Raw genomic sequence first — 22,688 nt, 5'->3', positions numbered from 1 at the left:
CACGATAACAATGAAGATGTCACTCGCTGACTAAATGTCAGGCTGCTGGGAGGGTCCTCACGGAGGAGGGGTGAAGGTGGGGGGGGGTTTCATCTCCAGTTCTGGAGCAGTTACAGCCAGCAAATATGTCAAATTAAACTCAACTCAAAATGCCCGTGGGAAAAGTGGGCGCGGGCGGCGGCGCGAAAAGTAACAGGATTTGACGGGGGAGAGGGAATCAAACAAAAACACTCCTTAAAAATAAAACGTCGAAAGAAATTCAGGAACAACACCGATCGAACGTGGACAGTAAACCATATGCGTAGAGAAGGTACGAGGAGACACCCGGAGAAGTGTGCAAATGATTTAGCGTTACTTTAATGTCAACGGAAGAACGCGCGGTGCCGAGCTTCGAGTTGACCTTTTAACACCGCCGTGGTCTTCAGTTCTGTTCAGTTTCACTTTGGTTTCATTCATTTCACCCTCCAGTACGGTCTTCGAGCTTATGTTTGTCTTCGTCGCAGACCAGAGCGCTGAGTGGGGGAACTCAATGTATTGTTATTTCTGTGTTCTGATGAAACGGTGTTATCGCCGTTCCTGTCGTCTTTTTTTTTTCAGCCCGTTTTCTGCCGCGTTTCAAAAGTCCTTAAACAAAATGTATTTGCCTGGAAAACGAGACGCGTATTTTCGTCACTGATTGGTTGAGATTTTTCACTGACCCGAAAGTGACTCCAACCAAACCATTAAAGCAATTACATTAACATTTCTCACACAGACCGAGGAGTTGTTACATCTGATCGTCAGTTTCTATGTTTTTCCTGGCTTGCTCCTGTTACCGTCTCTTCTGGCTCTGACGCACGGAGACGACATCTCCGGTCTGAAAGCTCCGGTTGGGCTCGACTATTTTTTTTTTTTGCAACCTCAGAAAACAGCCATCGGTGAGCCGCCGCACCGGCCCTGCACGAATCACTGAGAAAGATGGAAACGCGAGCCGGGAGCGTGCGGCACATCGATCAGGTTTTGTGTTTTTTTTCCTCCCGCCTGATATTCACGCGACGTTGCAACCTCGCCGTCAGTTCAAAGCAGACAAAGTAATAAAACAAGAGTAGCTTTTATACTTCACACGGTCCGCGCATTTAAACGGCCGCGTGCGTAAATGCCGCTTCCTCGGTGACGGCGGCGCGGAGACCTGCGGACTGCTGATGCGGTGACGCGAGGGCGACGCCGACGCGGCACTGAAGCCTCTCGCACCAAAACCGCGCAGCCGCTCGCGCAAATAAAATATCGAAGCCTGACGCTCAACGTGGCAAATAAATGAATCTGTCCTTTAAAAGAGGTTCGTTTTGTTTGTTTTTTTAACCCTTTTAAAACTTCAATGTTATTTTAAAACAGCCTTAGCGTCAATACAACTGCGGCTATTTTCCCACAACACAACTTGTCTTTGCTCCCTTTCTCTTCTATTGATTGTGCCTGAAGCTTTTTTTTTTTTATTTTATTTTTTTATAAAGACGTGTATATATAAATATTTTGTATTGCCTTTATTTTGTAATTGCGTGCACGGTTGCTTGTTATAAGTTTTATTTTTTTTTGGTTAATAAACTAGCACAGAGAAGCCGCACACACAGCTCAACACAAAAACGACCGCCGAGCTAATTAACTGGAAGAATTTGTTGTCAGAACTTGCGCTGCATCCTGTAATTTATCCCGTCTCCTGGAGAGACCTCACTCCCACTAATCATTTCTAATTCTCACTCATTTCTGGTTTATAGCTGAAATCCATTTTATATTTCACTAATTGCATTTTTTTTTTTTTTTTTTCTCATCCCGGGGTTTCTTTTACGGTCTGTGGAGTCTTGTAGCGTTGCGACGCTACAAATCAAGACGTGGAATACGAGAATTACAGTGAAACTAATTGATGTTCTCAGCTTGGTCGGAGCTTTCTTGAGAATTCATTGGAGCCATTTGTGTTACAATAGCGATGATATGGCACATTGTTGCACAGGAGAGAAAACGATGTTTAAAAAAAAAAAAAAAAAAAGGCAAAGCTCCCGGGTGCGGTGATGTGGTTTACAGCCAAGAGGTGCTCTCTCTCTCTCTGTGTCTCGGGGACGTTTGGCAGGGAGGATTTATAACCCAGAAATAGCCGCAATTCTAATGCAGATAGATCTGTCTTTCATTTCTTTGTGTCAGTGTCTGGTCAGCGGGGCGAGGAGGGAATATGAAGCCAGCAGCCAAAATGATTGGAAGTTTTGGCGGTGATAGGTTTTCTACCCCGCCGGCCACTTTGACCAGTAATTAATCAATGCGATTAAAGCAAAAAAAAACAAACAGAACAGCCTTCCTGGCCTGGTGGTGTGTTTTCCACAGCTACTCTGGCGCTCTAGTACTGGATCTTTGGAAAGTACCTTCTTTGATTGTAAAGGTGCCCACGCAGATACAACCAGCCTGCTTTTCAACCACAAGGAGGCGATGTACTGGGATGTTGAGAGTCCACGGCGGTCTAACAAACGTGAACATGCTGTAGACTCAATGGACACTAATTTATAGCGCGACAAAACTCCCAAAAAATGAAAGTGGAAAACTTTTAAACTTCATGTTCTTCTCCGGAGCGGAATAATTAAAACTAAATTATAGTTGATTAAAGTGTACGTTTGCTTTATCAAGGCTTAATAGGGTGAAAGGATGTGTTACGAAGTTAGTATTTACACAGTAAATAACCCGATGTTGGTATTTCATCATCATTCATTCCTTGACATGTGTCGTTTTCTTTTGGACAGCTGACATTTATTTTTAAATCCCACCATTAATATTTGCTTGAAAGGTTAATTAGTTTTTAGAACCTATGCCTACCCAGGAATGGTTTACTGAGCAAAACAAATGTCCTACAGGTAGAGGACATTTAACCGTTTTGATGTCCTCGTGTCTGCATCACTCTTTTATAAGGGCCGGTTCCAGTGGGATTTATACTAGTTATTTAACTTTTACAAATTAAGATTCACAGGTAATTTACAGATAAGGTACTTGCTGGGGTTCTCAGGTGGTTCCATTCATCAATGCACTTTTTTGGAAATTAAAAATTGATGTTCCAGTTGGCATACTGCCACAAAATCTGTTTATTTCGCACTCATTTTGCGTTACTTATAACCATGGAAGAGGCATATTTTAACAAACTCGGCGAGCCGCTGTAATAAATAAATTAAAGTGCTGTCAGCTGTCGGAAAAAATACCAGCACAAGCTGTTGTTTGTGGTAGAAAAATACTTTTCTTTTTTCGGAAAAAATGATTAATTTTTTTACGAATGAATTACTGCACTGTCTGGAAGTGTAATCATAAAACTGCCTTCACTTTGGTGGATGCTTTTTTTGTTTTTGTTTTTGGTCATATGGCAGTTCTGCAGTTTGTTAGTGTATTTCAGTGACCTTCTGTGGCTCTTTGCACAACCCCGAGCCCCAGAGGCTGCTTGGCTCCCAGTTTGGTATTCACATCATCTCTGCACTGTTTACCGTGGAATTAATGGACTGTTGTCTCCCATTAACTTCCTGCAGCCAGTGCTTTGAATGGAACGGACAGCAACTTACACAACCTCCTTATGAGGAAGGAAAAGAACAGAGCGCCGTCTTTACTGGGTTGTCGTGCTCGGAGCAAAAAAAAAAAAAAAAAAAAAAAGGCCCTGGAGTCAGAAACTTAAGTATTCATTGTCTGGTTAAATTCTTTATAGGACACAATGCTGCTCTGGGATGTGGGCTTCAGACTGTGACCTGGCGAGCTCCGAGGAGAGAAATAAAACACCAGATAAAAAGGATGCAACAATGGCTACTTGAGGGGGGAAAAGGGCAGTTTAATGGGTTGAAAACAAAGCGTACCAGAGGCTTCGCTAAATAATATGCTTCATGAATTAAATAGGGGCTAAAATGGAATTTAACAGTTGCGAGTTTTTACTAATTAATAATTAAGAAAAGGTGTCTTTATGAAATTTAACAGCGGCTAAATAGGATAAAGTGACTACTCCAATATGTGTATCACTGCCACAGAAACACAATTATTTACTTCATAATGTGCAAGAGTTTCTGTCCAGGTAAATAAAGTTTGTATGTGTACATTGTTTAGAAGTTACACTTTTCAGTCAGCAGATTTATTAGTTCTCGTGAGCTTTTCTAGTCATTCAGGTCGAGGTTGGCACACAAAAAAAGTCATAATTAAAGATTGAATATGAAAAGTACAGAATCTTTTTCTAAAAAAACAATGTTCCCTTATACACGTGTCCACTACACTACCTGCATCGCAGGTCTTCAAACGATACCGGAACAAAAGCACATCATGCATCTTATCCATTTTGCCAGCAATATTGCAAATCATTTTAAATCTCTACGTTTTTTCGTGTTGTGATTTTTCTTATCGAGGGATACTGCAGGGACAATAGAGGACCAGATCTGGCAGTGTGAAACCAGGGAGGGGCTGAAAGGCGACTGTCCCAGCCTCGCAACTACAATCGCGCTGAATGCAGGCCATTGTTGGGAGTTTGTAAAAGCTATGGAGCCACCAGACCATGTAACACTCAGTACCCAGCCCCCAGTAGTGGCCTAGATTCTGGAGGGGGGGGGGGGGGCTGCACTAGTTCGATGCTCTTCTTCATCTGCCGTTTGTGGGCTTTTCCACCCTGAGGGGGAAGGTTTCATGTGTCATTTGGCTTTTGCTCAAACAGGAATTAGAGGCCTTTTTTTTTTTTTTCCACAGTTGAGAGGTAAATCGTCCTCCTGCTGTGTTTGCATTGTCCCCTGTGGTCCAAAAGAGGCACGTCATCAAAAAAACAAACAAAAAAAAAACAACAACAATATCCATGAAGCCATCCAGAGTAGTGGGTCAGTTTAGGAGCTGCTGATAGCGGAGGAACGTGATGATGCAGCACGACAGACCGGCGGCTCAGTTTCTCAGTGTCCAATTGAATCGATAAATGGCTTTTGTTTTGTTTTTTTTAAAGGCCAGTAGCCATTTTTAAAGGGCAGATATTTTGTAAACAAAGAATGATTGACTAAATATTACATAATTCTATACAAAAGTTTGGATTCAATGAATTTCAGCGTTTTGTCACAGCTCTGCTTTTCAGCGAGTGTTTTAGAGAAAAAGTCCATTTTGGGAAGGAGACTCAGTATGCATGAGTCAAGGGGGAAATTATTTAAATATGTATTTTATGCTTTAAGAATAACATATGATATACTTCAAACTTCAACCTTCTCTTTGCTGCTGTCGTACAAAATTGATGTCTCTTTTTTAAGTTTAATGGCATAACTCATAAAAAGCTGTTCAGTTTATTGGACTGTAATATTTCTCCTGTTGCGTGCGATATAAAAGACGTCATTAAGTTTGAGGTGAAACGAAGGTGACGCCACAGGGGGCATCGAGTCTTTACCGGCAGTAGGTGGCGTGTTTCCTGTCGCCTGCATTCAGACGCTGTAAGAATCAGTGAGAAAAAAAAAAAAAAGAAAAGGCTTTCCTCCAAGAAATTCAACACGCAGCAGCGCTCATCTATTTTAGCTGTTATTCTCTGGACTGCCTCGCTTGTCATTTCGAGTTTGTTGTTAGCTTCAACATTTTGCATTCAAACACCAATGCATGTGGTTTTTTTTTTTCTTCTGTCACTTTTATCTACTTGTTGTATTCCCTCACTTCTGAAATGACAAATCAAAACTCTGAAAGGACACGCGAACTAAACCGAATGTAACCCCCGACGAAGGAAGGTGAACGGTCATGTAGTACACAGCGCCCCGGCATATTTTTTTTTTTTTTTTTTTAACTCAAAGAGTCTTTGTTCGGCCACAGATTCCAGTGACCTTGCTGGACACCAATGGGGAGAGGGAATGAGCGAGAGACAAAGGGACGGAGAGGGAGGTGGGTAGAGGGAGAGAGAGAGAGAGGGGGGGGGGGGGGAATAAAAGAGAAGAGAGGGAACTGAGGGCAACAGAGACGGAGGAAGAGGGGGAGAAAAAAATGAAGAGGGAGGGCGCTGTAGGAAAATGAGAGTGAAGTGTGGAGCTTGAGAGGTAGAATGGTGAGCGGAAAACAAAAAATAAAGATGTCTGCGCATTGGGCGATATAAAGACAAGTACAGGTGGAGGGAAAGAAGTAGATGAAAAGAGACCGAGACAAACACGAGGCATGTTGAGAGGAAAGTAGTGGCTTTGGCAGTGAAGACGCAGTGAGACGAGCAAAAGAGAAGGGACGAGCGGGTAATTGTAAATTTGTGGATGTAAAAAACTAAATAAAAGGGTGGGGGGGGGGGCGGCAAATTCATGAAACTTTGCCCTCGTGAGCGAGCCAGAGAGGATACAGAGAGAAAGCGTTTGACAAAAGGCTTTTGTCGTGAATGTGGCCATTTTGAATCTTCCCCTGGTTACGGATGGCTCCGCTTCACCGTGTCCCAGCCCAGTTGTTTGGCCTAGATTCTCATTAAGTCTGCACTTATACGACGACCGTGTTTTACTCTACGCCGACCGTCGGGCCACTCACTATTTATGGCAAACGTCATCGCAATTTCCACCAGACGTGGAGCAGCTCGATGCCATTAGAGATGAAAAGAGTTTCTCTCCCGGAGCAAAAAAAAAAACATGATCCGATAATACATTTTGTTCTTTAAAAGGACCACACTGGTGTTTTTGTGCATTTTTAAAAAAAAAAAAAAAAAATTTTAACATCCTAACTATAAACTGTATACAAATAAGATGTGCCAAGAATTCTTCCAGCACCAGAACGGTCTCCGAGCTCATTTTCTTGGAAGATGCTCATTAGTTTATTTTTAGTGAGATGCTGAACAGAAACGGACTAATTGTCCTCATTATCATTATCAAATAATCTTTCTTCCAAAAAAAAAAAAAAAAGAAGGAACTAATTCTCCCATTTGAGCTGCAGGGACCAGCAAATATTTCTCGCTAAATGATTTGGATGAACTTGTTATTGCCTCACTGATTTAGCAACACCCGAACATTACTTTCCAAAAGTAGAAAAAAAATAAATAAATAAATAAAAAAAGGGGCTATAACCTTACGTGAGTAAGTGTTCAGAGTTACGTCACTCGATCGACATACGCACCTGCGTTACACGTGTTTTGGTGACCGCCGGTACGTGGGATTTTTCCTCCTCCTCGGCTTGAGCGGAGAACGAACATCCAATTTTGTGTCCGTCCGGGAGGAAAGAGACCCTCCAAATGCTTCAGAAAATCCACGGCAACCAAAACAATGAGTCGAGCGAGGCGCTCCGAGTGGCGTTGGCATTTCGAGAGAGGCTGAATGTGACTGTACAAAACTGAAAAAAAAAAAGTGTCAGGTCAAGGAGCACAAACAGGTGTTTGGTTTCCAAGTTCCAGCTTCATCTCCTTCACGTCCGGACATATTTCTTAAAACTACTGGAATAATGTCACAAAGCACACTTTGAACGTAGCTGACGTCTCACATCTTAGTTGGTGTAACCAGTTAGGACGCCCCACCTTCAGCAAAAGTTTTTGAAAATTACAAATATTTGTGTGTAAATATTTGAAGAGATTCTTTTTAAAGGACTTTTTTTTCCAATTAATGCCCGTTTAACTTGCCGCAATAAATTCGCAATAAGACGACGAAGGAGGTCGTGACCTTACTTTGCGTGCGCCGCGGTCGCATACGTATACTGTACAAGCCGTTGTCGTACCGACACAGAAAAAAACGCACATAAACAGACCCACAGAAAAAAAAAAAAGCTTTGCCTTTTTATACAGTGAGTCACACCACCACCGATTCCTCTCCATTGATATAAACCTTCCCAGCGACTTCTGAGTCAGTCGGGGATTTTTTTTTTTGGATTCCTTTCTGCAAGTCATCTTACATCATTAATAAAGCCGCTTATTCCACTGAACTATTTTTATATGAAGGATATTCTCTGTGTTATACGACTGTACTTGAAGAATTCTTTTGAATCCATCGCAGAGGCTTTTTTTTTTTTTTTTTTACCACCTTTTCCAAAGCTAATCGACCCAAGAACGCCAACCTCTCTCGCATATTGCACACATTAACAGCAATAAATACACATACTTTAACGCAAAGTGCTACGGCAGCTGCGAGGTGCTGAGCTGAGAAATTCAGCTGGGATGAGAGTGAGTCATGGAAACAGCTTAATATTATGGGCTGTCTTTCCCTTGATGTTGCTCAAGCTAATTAAGCCTCGTAGTGAGCTACTCAGGTCTGTTTGAAGTATGCAAGAGACTCACTTTAATGGTCTGCTTTATGCAATTCTGTGTTTTCGCTTTTAATTTGAATATGTTTACAACCCAGGGACCTTAGATTATACAGATCGGGCCTCAGCGTGTAATGTAGATACACCTGCATTTTCTAGATACAAGTTCATTTCCACATGGCTTGAGAAATAAAACCTTTACCGAAAGTCATCTGTTATCTTACAAATGCAGAAAATAAAGTCTACGCCCGGCCGCTTGCATGAAAAAAAGGAGATGATAAAAATCCCAGTGGTTTCAAATATATCGCTGATATGTCTGATATTTTTCATTTGTGTAATTTTTAGAAAGACACATTTGTACAAGGCCTCCGTGCCTGTGAACTATAATATTCCACTCTGTTAAAAAACACGCTTCACTTAAGAGTAAATATACATGTTTATGCCATCAACAATATAAGCTGAATTTATGTCAATTATATTAAAAGAGTCATTTGAAAGAGACAGAAGTGAAATCTATGTTTTGACCATTACAAAAGTTACAGTTACAAAAATAGTTTTTGTGTATTGGCTTTCAAGGAAATGAAGCCCACTCTACAGGTGTAACTCAATGGAAGTTGCAAATACAATGTAAAAGTAAAAAGCGGTAGTGCACACTGACCCCTACTGGTGAAGATGTGTAATCACCCCGCTCTGTGAACTCGCCCTGCCTTGATTGACGCATGAGGAGCAGGCTCTCAGTTAAAAAAAATAAATAAATAAAAATCACAGTATTTTGTGTTTGTCAATCCTTTTCAGGATCGGAGTGCTGTGTGCGTACGCCGCCAACCAGAACCTGAGCTCTCAGGTGAAGAACATACGACGGCTGGTCAACAGCAACATGAGGGACCTGCACACCTTCGCCAATGACACGCCAATGGTGAGACAAAAGCGTCGTCACGGAGTTGTAGCACATACGGAGAGAGCCCAACCAGTCTGATTATTTCAAACCCAATATCAAACCCGTACAGTGTTTTGCTTTCAATCATTAGAATTTAAGTATGTACCAATATGAACGATTAGTCTCAAATCGTGTGAAATGGTTATGAAATAGCTACTGGTTACAGGCTAGTCGAGTAATTTGGGTAAGGCGTGACAAATTGTTCAGTCATCATGAAATGAAAATCTAAAAAATTTCAAATTCATTAAAACGAGAATTTTTTTTTTTTTTTTTAATTTCAGTTTGTCAGACTTAAATGCAAATGTATGAACCCGTGTGTGTGAACTTTCCTCTGTGTCAAAACTACTAGTTTTTTTTCGTCATGTCACTTTCAGGTAGTCCTTTCAAGGTGGGGAAAAAAATAATTCTCACATTTTGTGCGAGCGACAGCTGCAAATTTGCGTTTTTGAAACATCGTGCTCACTCCGTGAAATTTCTCAAGATCAGGCTTTCCGTCTCGCTCTTGAGGGTGATATTTAAAGCTGTTATTTGACGGTGTTATTTGGTTTGTGTTGAGAACAAAACTCCCAACCACACTCATATTATATGTTAATGGGGCCAGGCTTCATATTTGATCATATTCTCCATATTGTTTTGACAAATAACGTTGTTGTTGTTGTTATTTTTCCTTCAGAGTAGTTGTTACCGTCTACGGCGAGACCGATAAACTCATGTTTGTGTGCCTCCATTTTCTCTGCTCTGCTCTTACGTTTTCCTGTTTGCAGCAAATTGATTACCTAATATCCCAATACGCCACAGCCAAGAACAAAGTCATCTACGACCTAGATAGTAAGTAGACCTTCTCTTTGCCTCTGATTGTAAATTAAGTGGACAGAAACGATTCTCTGAGCTCCTACACTCGGTCGTGTATCAGGCTTATTATCTGAATTTACTGTGACCACTTTTCCTGCGACTTGTTTTCACAACAGATTTGTGACATAACTGGGTCTGGGTAGCGACAGCGGTGCCTGTTATAGAGGATTCTCTTGAGTATTCATCCTACTTTTCTTTTGCGGGCCGTTCCTCCCTGAAAGTTGAGACCTACTAGGAGTGCATACTTTATTACTTTCAACTAAAAGTGTTGTGTTTTCTCTAAAGAGACAACCATTAGATCGCAAGTTGAGACGTTTGAATAGTGAACAAATCCTGGGAAGGGATGAGCAGCGGTGACGTGATAATGGAGTGAACTTGGGACAATTGGACATTTTCTCTGTTAATCTTGTCACTGTGTTATCTTCAGACGTAGGTCCTTTATTAGGAGGAAGGATACACGATCAGTTGGATAAGGAAGTCCATCCTACCTTGGACCGAGTGCTGAACATGGCTGGAGGTATTTTTAATTTCCTTTTTCAGCCCCGATCAGAATAGTATCGGCTACCAAAAAACAGACTTGTGGCTCCAGAGCAAATATTGACAAATGTGATTAAAACCACATTATCAGACTTTTCCCCACTAAAGGTATTACATAATATGATTTTAAAACTATTTTAATAAGTTTAAATAACTTGCTAAAGTTTGCTTCTTTTTTTTTGTGTGCCATGAATCTACATTAAGATTTTGGAGTCTGATTCAGTATTTCTTTGCCACACTTAGTGAATTAAAAACCATAATAATTGTCTTTATACTTTATGTTTTTTATCAAGTGAAAATCGAGAGAGCCATCAAAGGTAATGGTGAATCTGTAACTGATCAATGACCCACAATCCTTTGATCCCTGACTTTGTGAACTTTGACACGAGTGTTGCTCCTTTGGTTTGTTCCCTTTGTTTCCCTCTTTGAGCACTTGGACCGACTCGAAGCCCCGACTTATATCCTAATGAGCAACCGACACCGAATATGTTAAAACCGCACTACGCAACGTCTGGTGATGACAGATGGAAGGAAGTGGTAAAGTGATATATTCACTTTACATAGGCACCACTTCTTGAATCTAAAGATAGTCCTCATAGGGACTCATGGGGAAGGAGGTGGTGAAAAAATATATATATATATTTTCAGGCAGGTTCTGCTGTCTTTGTTAAGTCCCGGCATGCTTTGAGTTCATTGGACTTGTGTTTTGTTTTTTTATTCTCAAGTCGAATTCACCACCTCCACCATGCCCACATTGTCTTTTCTGCTTTTGTTGTGCTCAACCAGATTGTTAAAAATGCCTAGTGCCGTTTTAACTTAATGACATATGCTGATTTTGCCAAAACCCCAAACCAACTTCCACCTGCACCTGAATATCTCCCTTTAGACTGCAACTGTGTTCCCCCCCCCCCGGTGTGGAGTGAGCATCAAAAGTTGTGTGTTTTTGTGTAACCAGTCATGTTACATGTTTGAACTTTTTACCAGAAATTACAGTGCACCTCCGTGCACATTTTTATTTTTTTTCAACCATCTGAATATCTAACCACGAAAGTATTATCTTATTTATGGCCTTTTATTTATGCATTACAAGCTGCTGTATATGGATGTTTTGATTACGTGGAATATACAGCCTTGTAGCACATGAGTAACAAAGAAAGCAGTCAACAAGCATGCCGATCGTTCAGGTGGTAAAACGCCTGACCGCAGATATGACTGTGATTATATTTGTATTTTTTATGTTCGTGTCCTACTGGGTTCCTACTGGGGCTGAGCCGAGTTACAAAAGATTTTCAGTAAGCTCGTATGAATAATGAGTTTGTCAGTTCAACCAGTTACCACATCTGATCAAAAGATTCATAATTACAAAAGCATGAGTAGCAGAAAATACGGTATTCAAAACCCATGTGTTTTTTTTTTAGGGCTGCTAATACAGGGCTGATAGTAAATGCACTGTTTTCTCTCCTGCATCTTTTAAGGATGGCATTCTTTATCCTGTTTAATTTGAAAAATCTGCTGCAGGCTACTCCATGATTGTTAACTAACACTGGCTGCTGCCTTGTCATGCACACAATTACCAGGGAAAGAGTCAGTTACTGAACTGCAACGTCTTTAATAGAAGTTAACAATTTTGCATTATTCATAGGAGTCTTGGTCGCTTACTTGCCAAAGATTAAGGACTAAGTATGTAAAAGGCAAATAATGGAGCAGCTGCAGCAGTCTGGGAAGTTCAGAAAATTACATCACTTTACTGAAATGCAGTAAACAAAAAAACACACACAAAAAAAAAACCACGCATATCACCATATCCAAAATGTGAGAATCACGGAAATACTAAAGACACACTCCAAATGCCAAAATCACGTACAAGAACCAGGACTTGGACCGGAAACTCACAAGATATACTCGGCTCAGGCCTAGTCCTTACAATGAGTGAATACTCTGTGTCCCCTATGAGTCTGTATGCGTGTGATATAAGCACACATTGTATGAATTGCCCCTTTCCCTGTGTGTCTTGATATTAAAAGCCAATTTGTCTTGTTGAGCTGAACCACCGGTTCACTTTTAATAGATAATGCATAAAAGCCGTGATTGTACTGCTGTACTAGTTATTAGCTTTCTTTACCTGGTAAAATTAAAAGTTATCCTAATTTTGTATATATCCCAGAAGCAGCTTCATAATTGAAAATAAATATTATTCTACTGCCCGGCAAACAAATGTGCGATTCCACAGTAAGTCCCACGACAAAACTCAAGTCTTAAATATTCATAATTCCTTAATGAGTCATTTTATAGTTGAGTTAGACTGTCTGAGGCTCATAGAAAAAAACTTTCCTGACAACTAATTTAAATTAAATAAAGTAAAAAAAATTAAAAAAGTTTTTTGTTTTTTTTATGTCGTTGAGTACGCAAGACACTCCCCAGCTGTATTAATAACTGCTGGACTTATTTAAAGTTTTGGAAGAATAATCGAAGTTTGCAATAGGACAACAATAGAACTAATCTCACCCCATAGTTCTACATTTTGACTTTTTTTGTTTTTTTTAAAGGAAAAAATTATATTAACAAAGTCCTTTGTTCTGATGGGCATTTATTTTTCCTCCACATCCTGGTTTTCCCACTTTTTTTTGTTTTTTTTAACAGCAACCCGGTCCACTTTAAATCTCATCTGTGGTCTTTGTTACTTTCAGCCATGCGAGAAACCAAGGAGGCCCTGGAGAACGTCAGTGTTTCTCTGGAGGTCCTCCAGGAAGGAACGGGGAAACTCAACTTCAACCTGAGCCTGGTCCGGACCAGCATCAACCGCACCCTCAACGACCCCGGCTGTGACGACGAGGAGTCCGACGCCACCACCGCGCAGTTGTGCCGCAACATCCGCCAGTCGCTGTCCCAGCTGCAGATTAGCGCGAATTTCACACGGGTACTAAACTGAACACACACTCTGTGGAACAAAGGGGTCGAGGGGATCACGGAGGGAGAAAGATTCCTACTGAAGACCAACTAACTGCCCTCAGGCAGCTGAAACCTCCTCGTTAGCTTTGGTTCATCCATCCGTGAATTAGAGTTCATTTACTCTTAACGACCTGTATGAACAAGGGGAACGATTACAGCCACCAATCGGCTCATATCGACCGACGCCGGACTACCGATTTAAGACAGCTTAAAAAAATGTGGAAATCCGTTTAATGACGAGGTTTAGTTATTGTTACGATTAAGACAAAGTTTCAGTCAAAACCACCGGCACGTGTAATTGTTTCTTGAACAGCTGGTAAACGGCGAGCTGTGCAGTGAATTAACTTCCCGTTTCCAGAACACAAGTTTTGATGGTCGAAAGATTAAATGCAGCGGGGTTTGTTTTGGTTTTTTTAAACTTACTTCTGCTCTCTCCCACTTTTTTCACTACACGCTGATTGAACTTTTGCAATGAGCTCCTTCCGGAAGAGGATCTCGGAATATGATGTTTGCTCGATGAGAAAAAAAAGGGGGACGGGAATCACCAAATATCGTTCAGAGATCGTTGAATTTGGATCATTAAATCACTGCGCATGCTTATCGGTGCATTATTGTGTGTTTATCTTTAAGCTTCCCAAAGTGAACGATCAGCTGGAAAAGGTGAACGACGTGTTGAAAACAGACCTCAGCGCTATCGTCCAGCGGGTGAGCGCGCGCCACAGAACTACGACATTTTTCTTCCTTCGATCTATTCTACTGTCGTGTCAACCATTTGTCTACCGTCTCATCTGCTTGTTTTCTGTTCTCATTTTTCAGAATACATTTGAATAACCATTTTAATTCTATTAAGAATTTTCTATCTTTTTTGTTGTTGTTTTTAAACATCAAAATGGACCAACGTGCTGTTCTTCTCCGTCCACAGGGATACGCCTCTTTGAACAACACGCCACAAATGGTGATTGAACAAACCCGAAGTGTCGTCGAGAGTAAGTGATTCATAAAAAGATGTTTTCTGAAAGCAAACATAAATGTAATAACTCCTGTGTGTGTGAGTGCACTAACAGATTATGGGAATCACTGGGATTATTTTGACTCTCCTTGCCTTCTCCGTGCGTCTCTGTGCTTCTTCCTCTGCATTGTAGGATTAGGTGGATTTTAGGTTTGAATCTGCAGTTAAAATTTCAGTGTAAATATCCATTCTGAAATTCATAATCGTTTGCCAACTTTCAGTTTGGTATCATTTGATATTTACATCTTATAACTCAGCCAAACTGTTAGACATGAGCATATTTCTGATGAATGTTGAAACTAATTTATTTCAGGATCTTCACCCAGGCTATTTAAATACCCCCTCTCCCCCCCCCCCAAACATTTCTATTAACTATGAGTCTGTGTCTCAGGCGTACAGAATTTGGTGGATGGCATCGGCAATAACATCAGCAGCTTTTCCAAGGCATTCCCAGTGCAGAGCTGCCTGTCCAACTTCACTATCTTCATAAACCACGCGCACGCCAAGATTGAGGACTACTACCCGGAGATTGACAAAATGGACTTCTACAGGTACACAGACCTCCTGACATGAATTAAATAAAACAGGTCACATAAATCAAAACCTGTAATTAAAGTGAGAAAACATATTCCCTTTGATCAGAGACTACACGGGAATCAATGTTGCAACACGATGTTGCATTCAGTGTAAAAGTGTAATGTGTCTGATGCTTGACTTTTATCTTCCACGCGCTCTGGCCTGACCAGACACTTCTCATAAGCTAGTAGAAAATTACAGTGTACCCCATTAGTCTGAGTCAATATTTTGAATTTATAAAATATTCACATCCCTTCTACATTCATTTCTTTTCAAATAGTACAAACAGAGGAAAACCCAGGATGGTAAATCGTCCATTTTAAAAGCTTTATATTCCATTTTCTAAACCGATTTGTGCTGTTTTATGAGTAAGCAGGTGAAGCTTTACTGTGTTGTTGTTTTTTTTTAAGATACACAGCTGCAGATATACACCTAAACTGTGGTAGGAGTTGATGTCCCATTTACACTCTGTTGGGCCACCTTCTGTGAGATCTCTAACTGTTTAGCATTGCCTGCTGTGTGCAGGTGGATTGGCTGCATTGCTCTTTGCTGCATGGTGGTCCTGGTCCTGGCCTTCAACTACCTGGGCCTGCTGTGTGGCACCCTGGGATACGACAAGCACGCCTCGCCTACAACGCGAGGGTGCATCTCCAATACGGGCGGGACGTTGCTGATGGCGTGAGTCGACTCCGCAATATGACAAATCCATTAGGTTTTTAAGCTCTAAAACGCAGCATAGCCACAATAGCAGTTTGTGTTTCTACTGTAACAACTGCTGCCTTTACTGCAACGGCCACAACCACGACTACTTACTTTCAAAAAAGTACTTTTAAAAAAAGGTCGAGAGGACTCCAGCATATAATCAAATGCTTTAAAAAAAAAAAAAAAAGATATGATGGCCTGTGCAAAATGCGCTTTTGCCAAAGAAAGCTTCTGCCAACAAAGAACATGTGATACAATTTTTCTATGTATACACTATACAGAATAAACAATATAATCTGCTGGCACATGCAGAGCCTGTTTCCATTAGATTACATTACTGCATCTTGTTTGACAAAAAGAAATTCACACAAAGTAACTGAAATTAACCTCAAGATTAAAAAAAAAAAAAAGTGCCATATTTCGAATCTTAGAGGCTCCATAGAAAAGAGAAACTTCTTGTGACACTGTGTATTGTTGTTTTTTGTCTTTTGTTATGTCTAATTTAACATGACCCCGTACCTGCTTCTCCGCCTTTTAACTACCATCTTCCCTCCTATAAAATGTCAAAATGATATATTACACTAAGTTGTTACCGCTCAATTGAGGCCACTTCCAAATCAACTCATTACACGACATCACTAAAACCTCCATGTCTTATTATTCTACAATTCATCTGTACCTGAGGGCCTGTCTGCTCGCCTCCACAGCGGCGTGGGATTTAGCTTCATCTTCTCCTGGGTGCTGATGGGAGTGGTGACCACCATCTTCCTGGCTGGAGGGAACATGGAGAAACTTGTTTGCGAGCCGTTCCACACCAAAGAGGTCTTCAAGGCAAGTCGTACAATCCGAAGCGGGACGTTTGCACCCAGAGACGACGCAGAGGTCAAGGCTCCCTCAAACTTTGAGTGAACAAAAAACAAACGGGCGCATTCACCGGGGAACTCGCTTTGGACCGGTACATGTTCATGTACCGAAACCCCTGAATGAGCACAGAACATACAATTTGGTGTCCCTTAAGTGGGCCCGTGAGAACAGCAGTTTCTTCCAGTTTTCAGCAGCATGCTGATGTTCGTAATAAGTCTGGATCCCGACGCTGTCGAGTCCTCCGTTAATGCAATAACTCTTCATTTTGCCTCAAATAAAAAAATAAAAAAAACAACATAAAACTAGACAATTAGTTGAAATGTGGCTGAAATATTCCTCCACTTCACTTCATTTACGGGCTATCAGCACTTCCTAACAAGAGAGAATGAAACTTGTTGGATTTTTATTACTGAACAGTAAATCAGATCATTTGATCAAATTGGGATTCTTGCAGAATTTTTCTCCAAGGCCTGCGCATATCTTCGTCTCAGCTTTCTTGCTCTCCAAACAAAGTAACACATCCAATATTAGTTCAGATTAGTTCGAACACTGGAAGAGTAATTTGTGTAAAGATTGAGTGAGCATGCGTCGTCTTTTCAGCTGCACCCCAGTTCCCTCTTAGACTTTGTCCACATTAGAAAATACATGAGCGCACATAAGAATTGCATTATGAATGATTCATTGTTTTCAGTTTGAGTCAAGTTTATTTAACTTACTGATTGATCCAATGTGCTTCGCATGTAAATGACAGATGTCACATCATCTTTCCTGATTTGACCAGGTTGTGGACACCCCATATCTCGTCAGCCCGGAGTGGAAGAACTTCATCCCTGGCTACATGTACAACGACTCCGACCTGGAGCTGACGGCAGAGAGCTTGTACAGGCAAGGCAAACTCATTTTTATGTATTTAGGTGACAGTGTTGTATCTGCCTACCTTTCACAAGCGATGCGACAGCGATGATTATTCTCCTCACATCCTGCTTCACATCCGTCTACTCTATATTTCATGTATACGTTGGATTAGAAAAAAAACAAATGGATTGTTCAGCAAGACAAGCCATTTGTGAAAAAACAGCCTCCTCCAGTAATTCTACATTTTGGCTCAGTCCGCCGAGCCGGGCATCAACTATACAAACTGAATATTTTATTTCCCATTGATAGGGATGCAAATGAGAGAGAGAGAGAGAAAGTTTTCTATTAACCCGGCGTGGCTAATTAGGATCATTTTTCTACACTATCTTGTGCTGCCTTTTCTGCAATCTCTTTCTCAGTGATTACAGGAGCTTTCATCATCTCCCTCTGGCATATCCTCAGCACACTGGGAACGTCAGACCCGCCGTCGTTATATTTCCAAACAGAGCAGCGTAACTTCCAACGAGTCTCCGCCAATTAAAAAGCAAGCAGTGCTAATACTGTGTGCCATTATGCGAGTCTATATGTGGCTGCCTAAATATCATAATGGGATAGTTACCTGTGAGACATTAGCAGACATCCCGCGATTGTGTTGAGCGATTACACCCGTTTCCGACGTCAGTCGTTGTACTTCCAGTCAATTTCACTTGGTGGCAGCAAATATTTTCACCATGACTGAAACTTTTAAAATGGACAGTTGTCTTACTCTCTCTCTCTTTTTTTTTTTTTTTTTTTTTTTTCCTTCCTCTGTGTATTTGTTTTGGTTTATCTTTCTCAGTACTTGCAAACAGAACAAAGGCATCTACTCTGCCATACGTTTGGACAAAGTCTCCAACATCTCCTCTTTCCTGAACACTACAGTGGTTAGTAACACATCTGGAGACACACACACACACACACACACACACACACACACACACACACACACACACACACACACACACACACACGAGAAGCAGCAGGTCATTATACATTATGTTGCAAGTCAGACTGTCATTGCATTGGTGTATTTCTCTACCCAGTTGGGGTAACCTAACCTATAAGGACATGATCTCGAAAAACAGAAATCTCAATCTTAATCCAAAAACAAAAATTCATATACCTAAAACAAGATATGTAATAATAACCCACTGTATTATGTGTTGCTATTAATTAGCTGATCAAAGACATAAGTTAAAAACGCTTTGGGGAAGCTCTGATGTCCCTTTTATGTCAGAGTCAAAAAGACTATACAATTACAGACATTCTGCAGATGTCTTGACACAATTATGTGATTAAAAATACACCCTGTACAGGAGCTCTGTCTGGTAAGCTCTCTTTTCTTGGAATGTTTTTCTAATTTCATACTGTGAACTATACTCTGCAATAATCTTCATCCATGTCAGACACTAAGTATTATGTCCAGGAATTTTTTTTTTTTAATTTCAGTCTTCTTCCCCCCACCCCAATGTAAAACTTATGACATTCTCATACCAGGGACAGATTATAAAACTATACAACGTGGACATGAACGCCTATAAACAAAATGAATGAATGTCCAGAAATCTCTATTTGTGGCTGCAGAACTTCGTTAGCATTACCTAATAATTCCTTTGCTGCCAAACCGTAATCTGTGCTGACAGCTGATTAGTTGTAACATGCCTTAGCCTTTACCTCAGTGTACGCCTGAGACATCACATTGATGTAAGTTTCTATTTCTTTTTGAGCCCAGGCTGAGACACTTCTGCCTGACGAACCCATTTTTGCACTTTCCAGCCAGCTGGCAAGATTGCCTTGACTCAATGTTGTCAACAGCTGATATGTCTCGTGCTGCGCCTATTTATGGACATTGGTCATTTGTCTTCATTAATGCCTCAACATGTTTGAAGAATTTTACAGAAGTCTTGAGTTATTTTAATCTCCAACACTTGCGTGAGCTATAAGTATCAAATCTAGAGAACCGATCTTAAAATGTTAAGTAAAAATGACTTAATTGCATCTTTTAATGGTGCATTTTTTTATTTTTTGGGGGGAGTGAACATGCTTTTTATCCCTTTGGTGAATTATTACTCCCTACGAGGTAATAGTGAGAACAACAAACAAAAAAAGGCCTAACTCCCACCAGCAATAGACCTGCCAATTCATTCTTCTCCACTTACATTCATAAGTGGTGCATCAGCTTGATGATGTTTTAAACTGCTCAGATGATGACCTTTATATTTGCAACTACATTTTTTTTAGTAAGGTTCAGTTTATTCATTTGCTTCAGTAATATTCTTTTTTAAAACTATACCTCACAGGAATGAAAAGACAGTGCTGGGAAATGGTCTGTACTTGTATAGCGCTTTATCACCTTTTGGTAAAATTACAAAATCACAAAGGGCTTATGAAGAGTTTTTACTAAGAGACAGAACTACAAAAACAAACAAACATCTAAATCACAGTTTACATGTTTTATTTCTGTTGTTTTTTTACAGTAATACATTTTCTTGTGGCCTACTGTAAATGATGCCCATCACCGTAACATAGTCACATTTAGATGAATGAAGTCTAATTAGTTGTAATCTCCAGACAAATACATCTTCATAACTTATGTTGACAGAAAATGATGATCTTGATGTGTTTGGATGGACAATATGGATGATGTTTCAAAATTGTTATTTTATAAATTTCCTCCTTCTGCAAGAAACAAAACAAGTACAACACCTAATATGCGGCACATTTTTTAGCTTTATGGGAAAACATATATATATATATACACAGTCAGACATCTGAGAAACAAATTCACTGTCAACATTTCTGTTGTGTTCTCTACGTAGTACCATAAAAAAAAAAACTCTTCTTTTTTGGTTGTGAAATTGCATATTTCTATTCAAGACATCCTTTGTGAAAAATCCCATTTGCCAAGAGATGCCTCGGTATGACTGCGGCTTTCAGAACAGCCCAAAAATGAAAAACAAATTAATTTAGTTAGGGTTTTGTGGTTATTCATGTTTTGTTTTTTATATATTCATATTACACCAAAAATGAATACACTTTGATATAAACTCTTTGTATTTGAACCAGTACTTTACTGCGTTGTGGCTAAAGAGACAGCAACATGATCCCAAAAGCGTAGAAGTAGTGCAGTAGTTTCCAAAACATTAAGCATAATTACAATATCTAAAAGACTTCATTATGACATGAATTTGTATTTATAAAAATGGATTAATGAGGGCTGTTATTCAGAATAGAAACAAAGGGAAACTGGTAAAACCAACATCAAGAAAATATGTAGACTTCCGTCCAAACCACATCTTTAAGACCCAAGTGCCAACATTTGTTTTTGCATTTGTGTTAGTCTGTTATTATGTTGTGATGTTTTTGCACGCTTACAATAATTCTCTATCTTTGCTGTACACAGACTTAAACTGTGATTAATAACAAAGCATTTCTAAGAGGCACAAATCCTAGAAAATTAGTTAACTGTTGAACTCAAAAGTCCCCTGATATTAATAGTACCATTTTTAACTGTGTGAAGAAAATTGTAGGCTCAACGTGGAAAACTATACCTTTTTTTGTTTGTTTACAGTTCACTAAAGATGTGGTCGGTCAGCTGGAGAGCGTTAGGATCGACCTGAGAGGGATAATCCTGTTAGAGGCGGAGGGGAAGCAAAACCTCCTGGACTTCTCTGAAGCAGGGCTGTCAGAAATCAACTACGCCGACTACCTGGAAGAGGTGACACGCAAACGCTAAACACGCACACATACTGGAACGAGCAAAAGCCATGAGCAGGAAGTGTAAAACAAAACAAATCGCTTAAAATGTGAATGAATGAGCAGGGAAAACACATAATTGGATAATCAGGCCCACTAAACCAAGCAGGAAGGAGGAGAAAAGTAAAAGGGACACGCAAAGGCACACACACATAACACAGACAAAATATAGCGACAGTTGTTTTAAAACTCAGCTCCAAACCACGCAATAATAGGCACTTTTTTTTTTCTTTTTTTTTAATTGTTCCAGTTGCATTTCAGTAGATGGACCAGTTTATCTGGGAGCTCAAACAATGACAGATTGTTCTAAATACTTATATGATCACATAAACATTCATTCACTTGTACTTTAATGGTATGTTTCCAGAAATAGCCCCGAGTTCTTGCAGGGCTCAAGTGGAACAGACCACTTCCCTTGCTGTCAGATACAGCAGGCAGCCACGCTTTACCTGATATGAGCCCGCAACATGACACAGTACACCGGGTTCTGCCGAGGCTCTGCTGCAGCTCAATTATCCAGGCATGATCCTGCCTGGGCAAAAAGAAAGTGTGTGTGGGAACAAGCTGGGACTCTGCATTCCCTGTCTCCTTCGACACTACCTGTCAGATTCGCTTAGATTTATTTGTTGAGAGTAAGGTTGGGCGGGGGGGGGGGGTTAAAAGCTTTATAGACACCAGTCAAGAGTACCACCTGTCCTCACACACTCTCCAACAATGAGTAGGACTGATTTAAAATGTCTAACAGTCATGTCCTCAGCCGTGTCCTCTCGGCCTTCTGGTAATAATCGAACATTGTTTTCCAGGGAGCTGCTGTACAATTGAACAGGTTTTATAGCTACTTAAATTGTTGGATTTACTCATTTGCTGTGCAGCTAAAAAGATGTTCTCTGTTCTTTGGCTTAGTTTAAGTGAGTTTGTTTTTCCCTCCAACTGCTGTTTTGTGGTAACTTGAAAGTAATGTATTGATTGACTAAAATAAAGTCATTGGATTGCTTAAGCTTTGTGTCTTGAAGAAAATGCAAAAGGAACATGAACTGATGCGGTTTCATAAATAAAGCTTTTTCCTTTCTGGATTTGTTGGTCTGTTTCTGAAGAAGAAAAAAATGTAAAAAAAAAAAAAAAAAAGCAGCAACCTTATTATTATGTCATTATTTAAGAAAATACAGCTTTAAATTAATGCCAAAATGTTTACTCACACCAGAATGTTAACGCGATTTTCTTCTCTTTACATTATCAGGTTAACAAAGGAGTCACTGTGGTGGATCTGCTGTCCTTTGCCAGAGAGCTGGAGGCCCAAACAGACCTCATGGTGAGAACACCTCGGTGCCGTTCTGGCTGATATACAAACATCCACTCATGCATAGTTTCATAGCGTTTCCTCAGTGCACACACACACACACACACACACACCTAATTTAATTTACCTATATATATACA

At 40.3% G+C, this 22,688-nt stretch overlaps 1 protein-coding gene across 1 annotated transcript in view; it reads left to right on the top strand.

Annotated features, from left to right (window-relative positions):
- Positions 1–22,688, top strand: part of prom1a (prominin 1a) — a 72,627-nt gene that overhangs the window by 35,882 nt on the left and 14,057 nt on the right. Inside the window, 13 exon segments of the mRNA XM_069171889.1 lie at positions 8,971–9,091; positions 9,877–9,940; positions 10,392–10,481; positions 13,189–13,418; positions 14,081–14,155; positions 14,373–14,436; positions 14,851–15,010; positions 15,561–15,713; positions 16,445–16,568; positions 17,383–17,486; positions 18,295–18,379; positions 21,067–21,213; positions 22,489–22,560. Coding sequence (XP_069027990.1) covers positions 8,971–9,091; positions 9,877–9,940; positions 10,392–10,481; positions 13,189–13,418; positions 14,081–14,155; positions 14,373–14,436; positions 14,851–15,010; positions 15,561–15,713; positions 16,445–16,568; positions 17,383–17,486; positions 18,295–18,379; positions 21,067–21,213; positions 22,489–22,560 — 1,489 coding nt within the window.

This window comes from Embiotoca jacksoni, unplaced genomic scaffold (assembly GCF_022577435.1).
Source record: "Embiotoca jacksoni isolate LCO1_2020_lvr unplaced genomic scaffold, fEmbJac1.0.p SCAF_5, whole genome shotgun sequence".
Taxonomy (NCBI): Eukaryota; Metazoa; Chordata; class Actinopteri; family Embiotocidae; genus Embiotoca; species Embiotoca jacksoni.
Note: the sequence above shows the minus strand (reverse complement) of the source record. Positions and strands in the feature narration are given on the sequence as shown.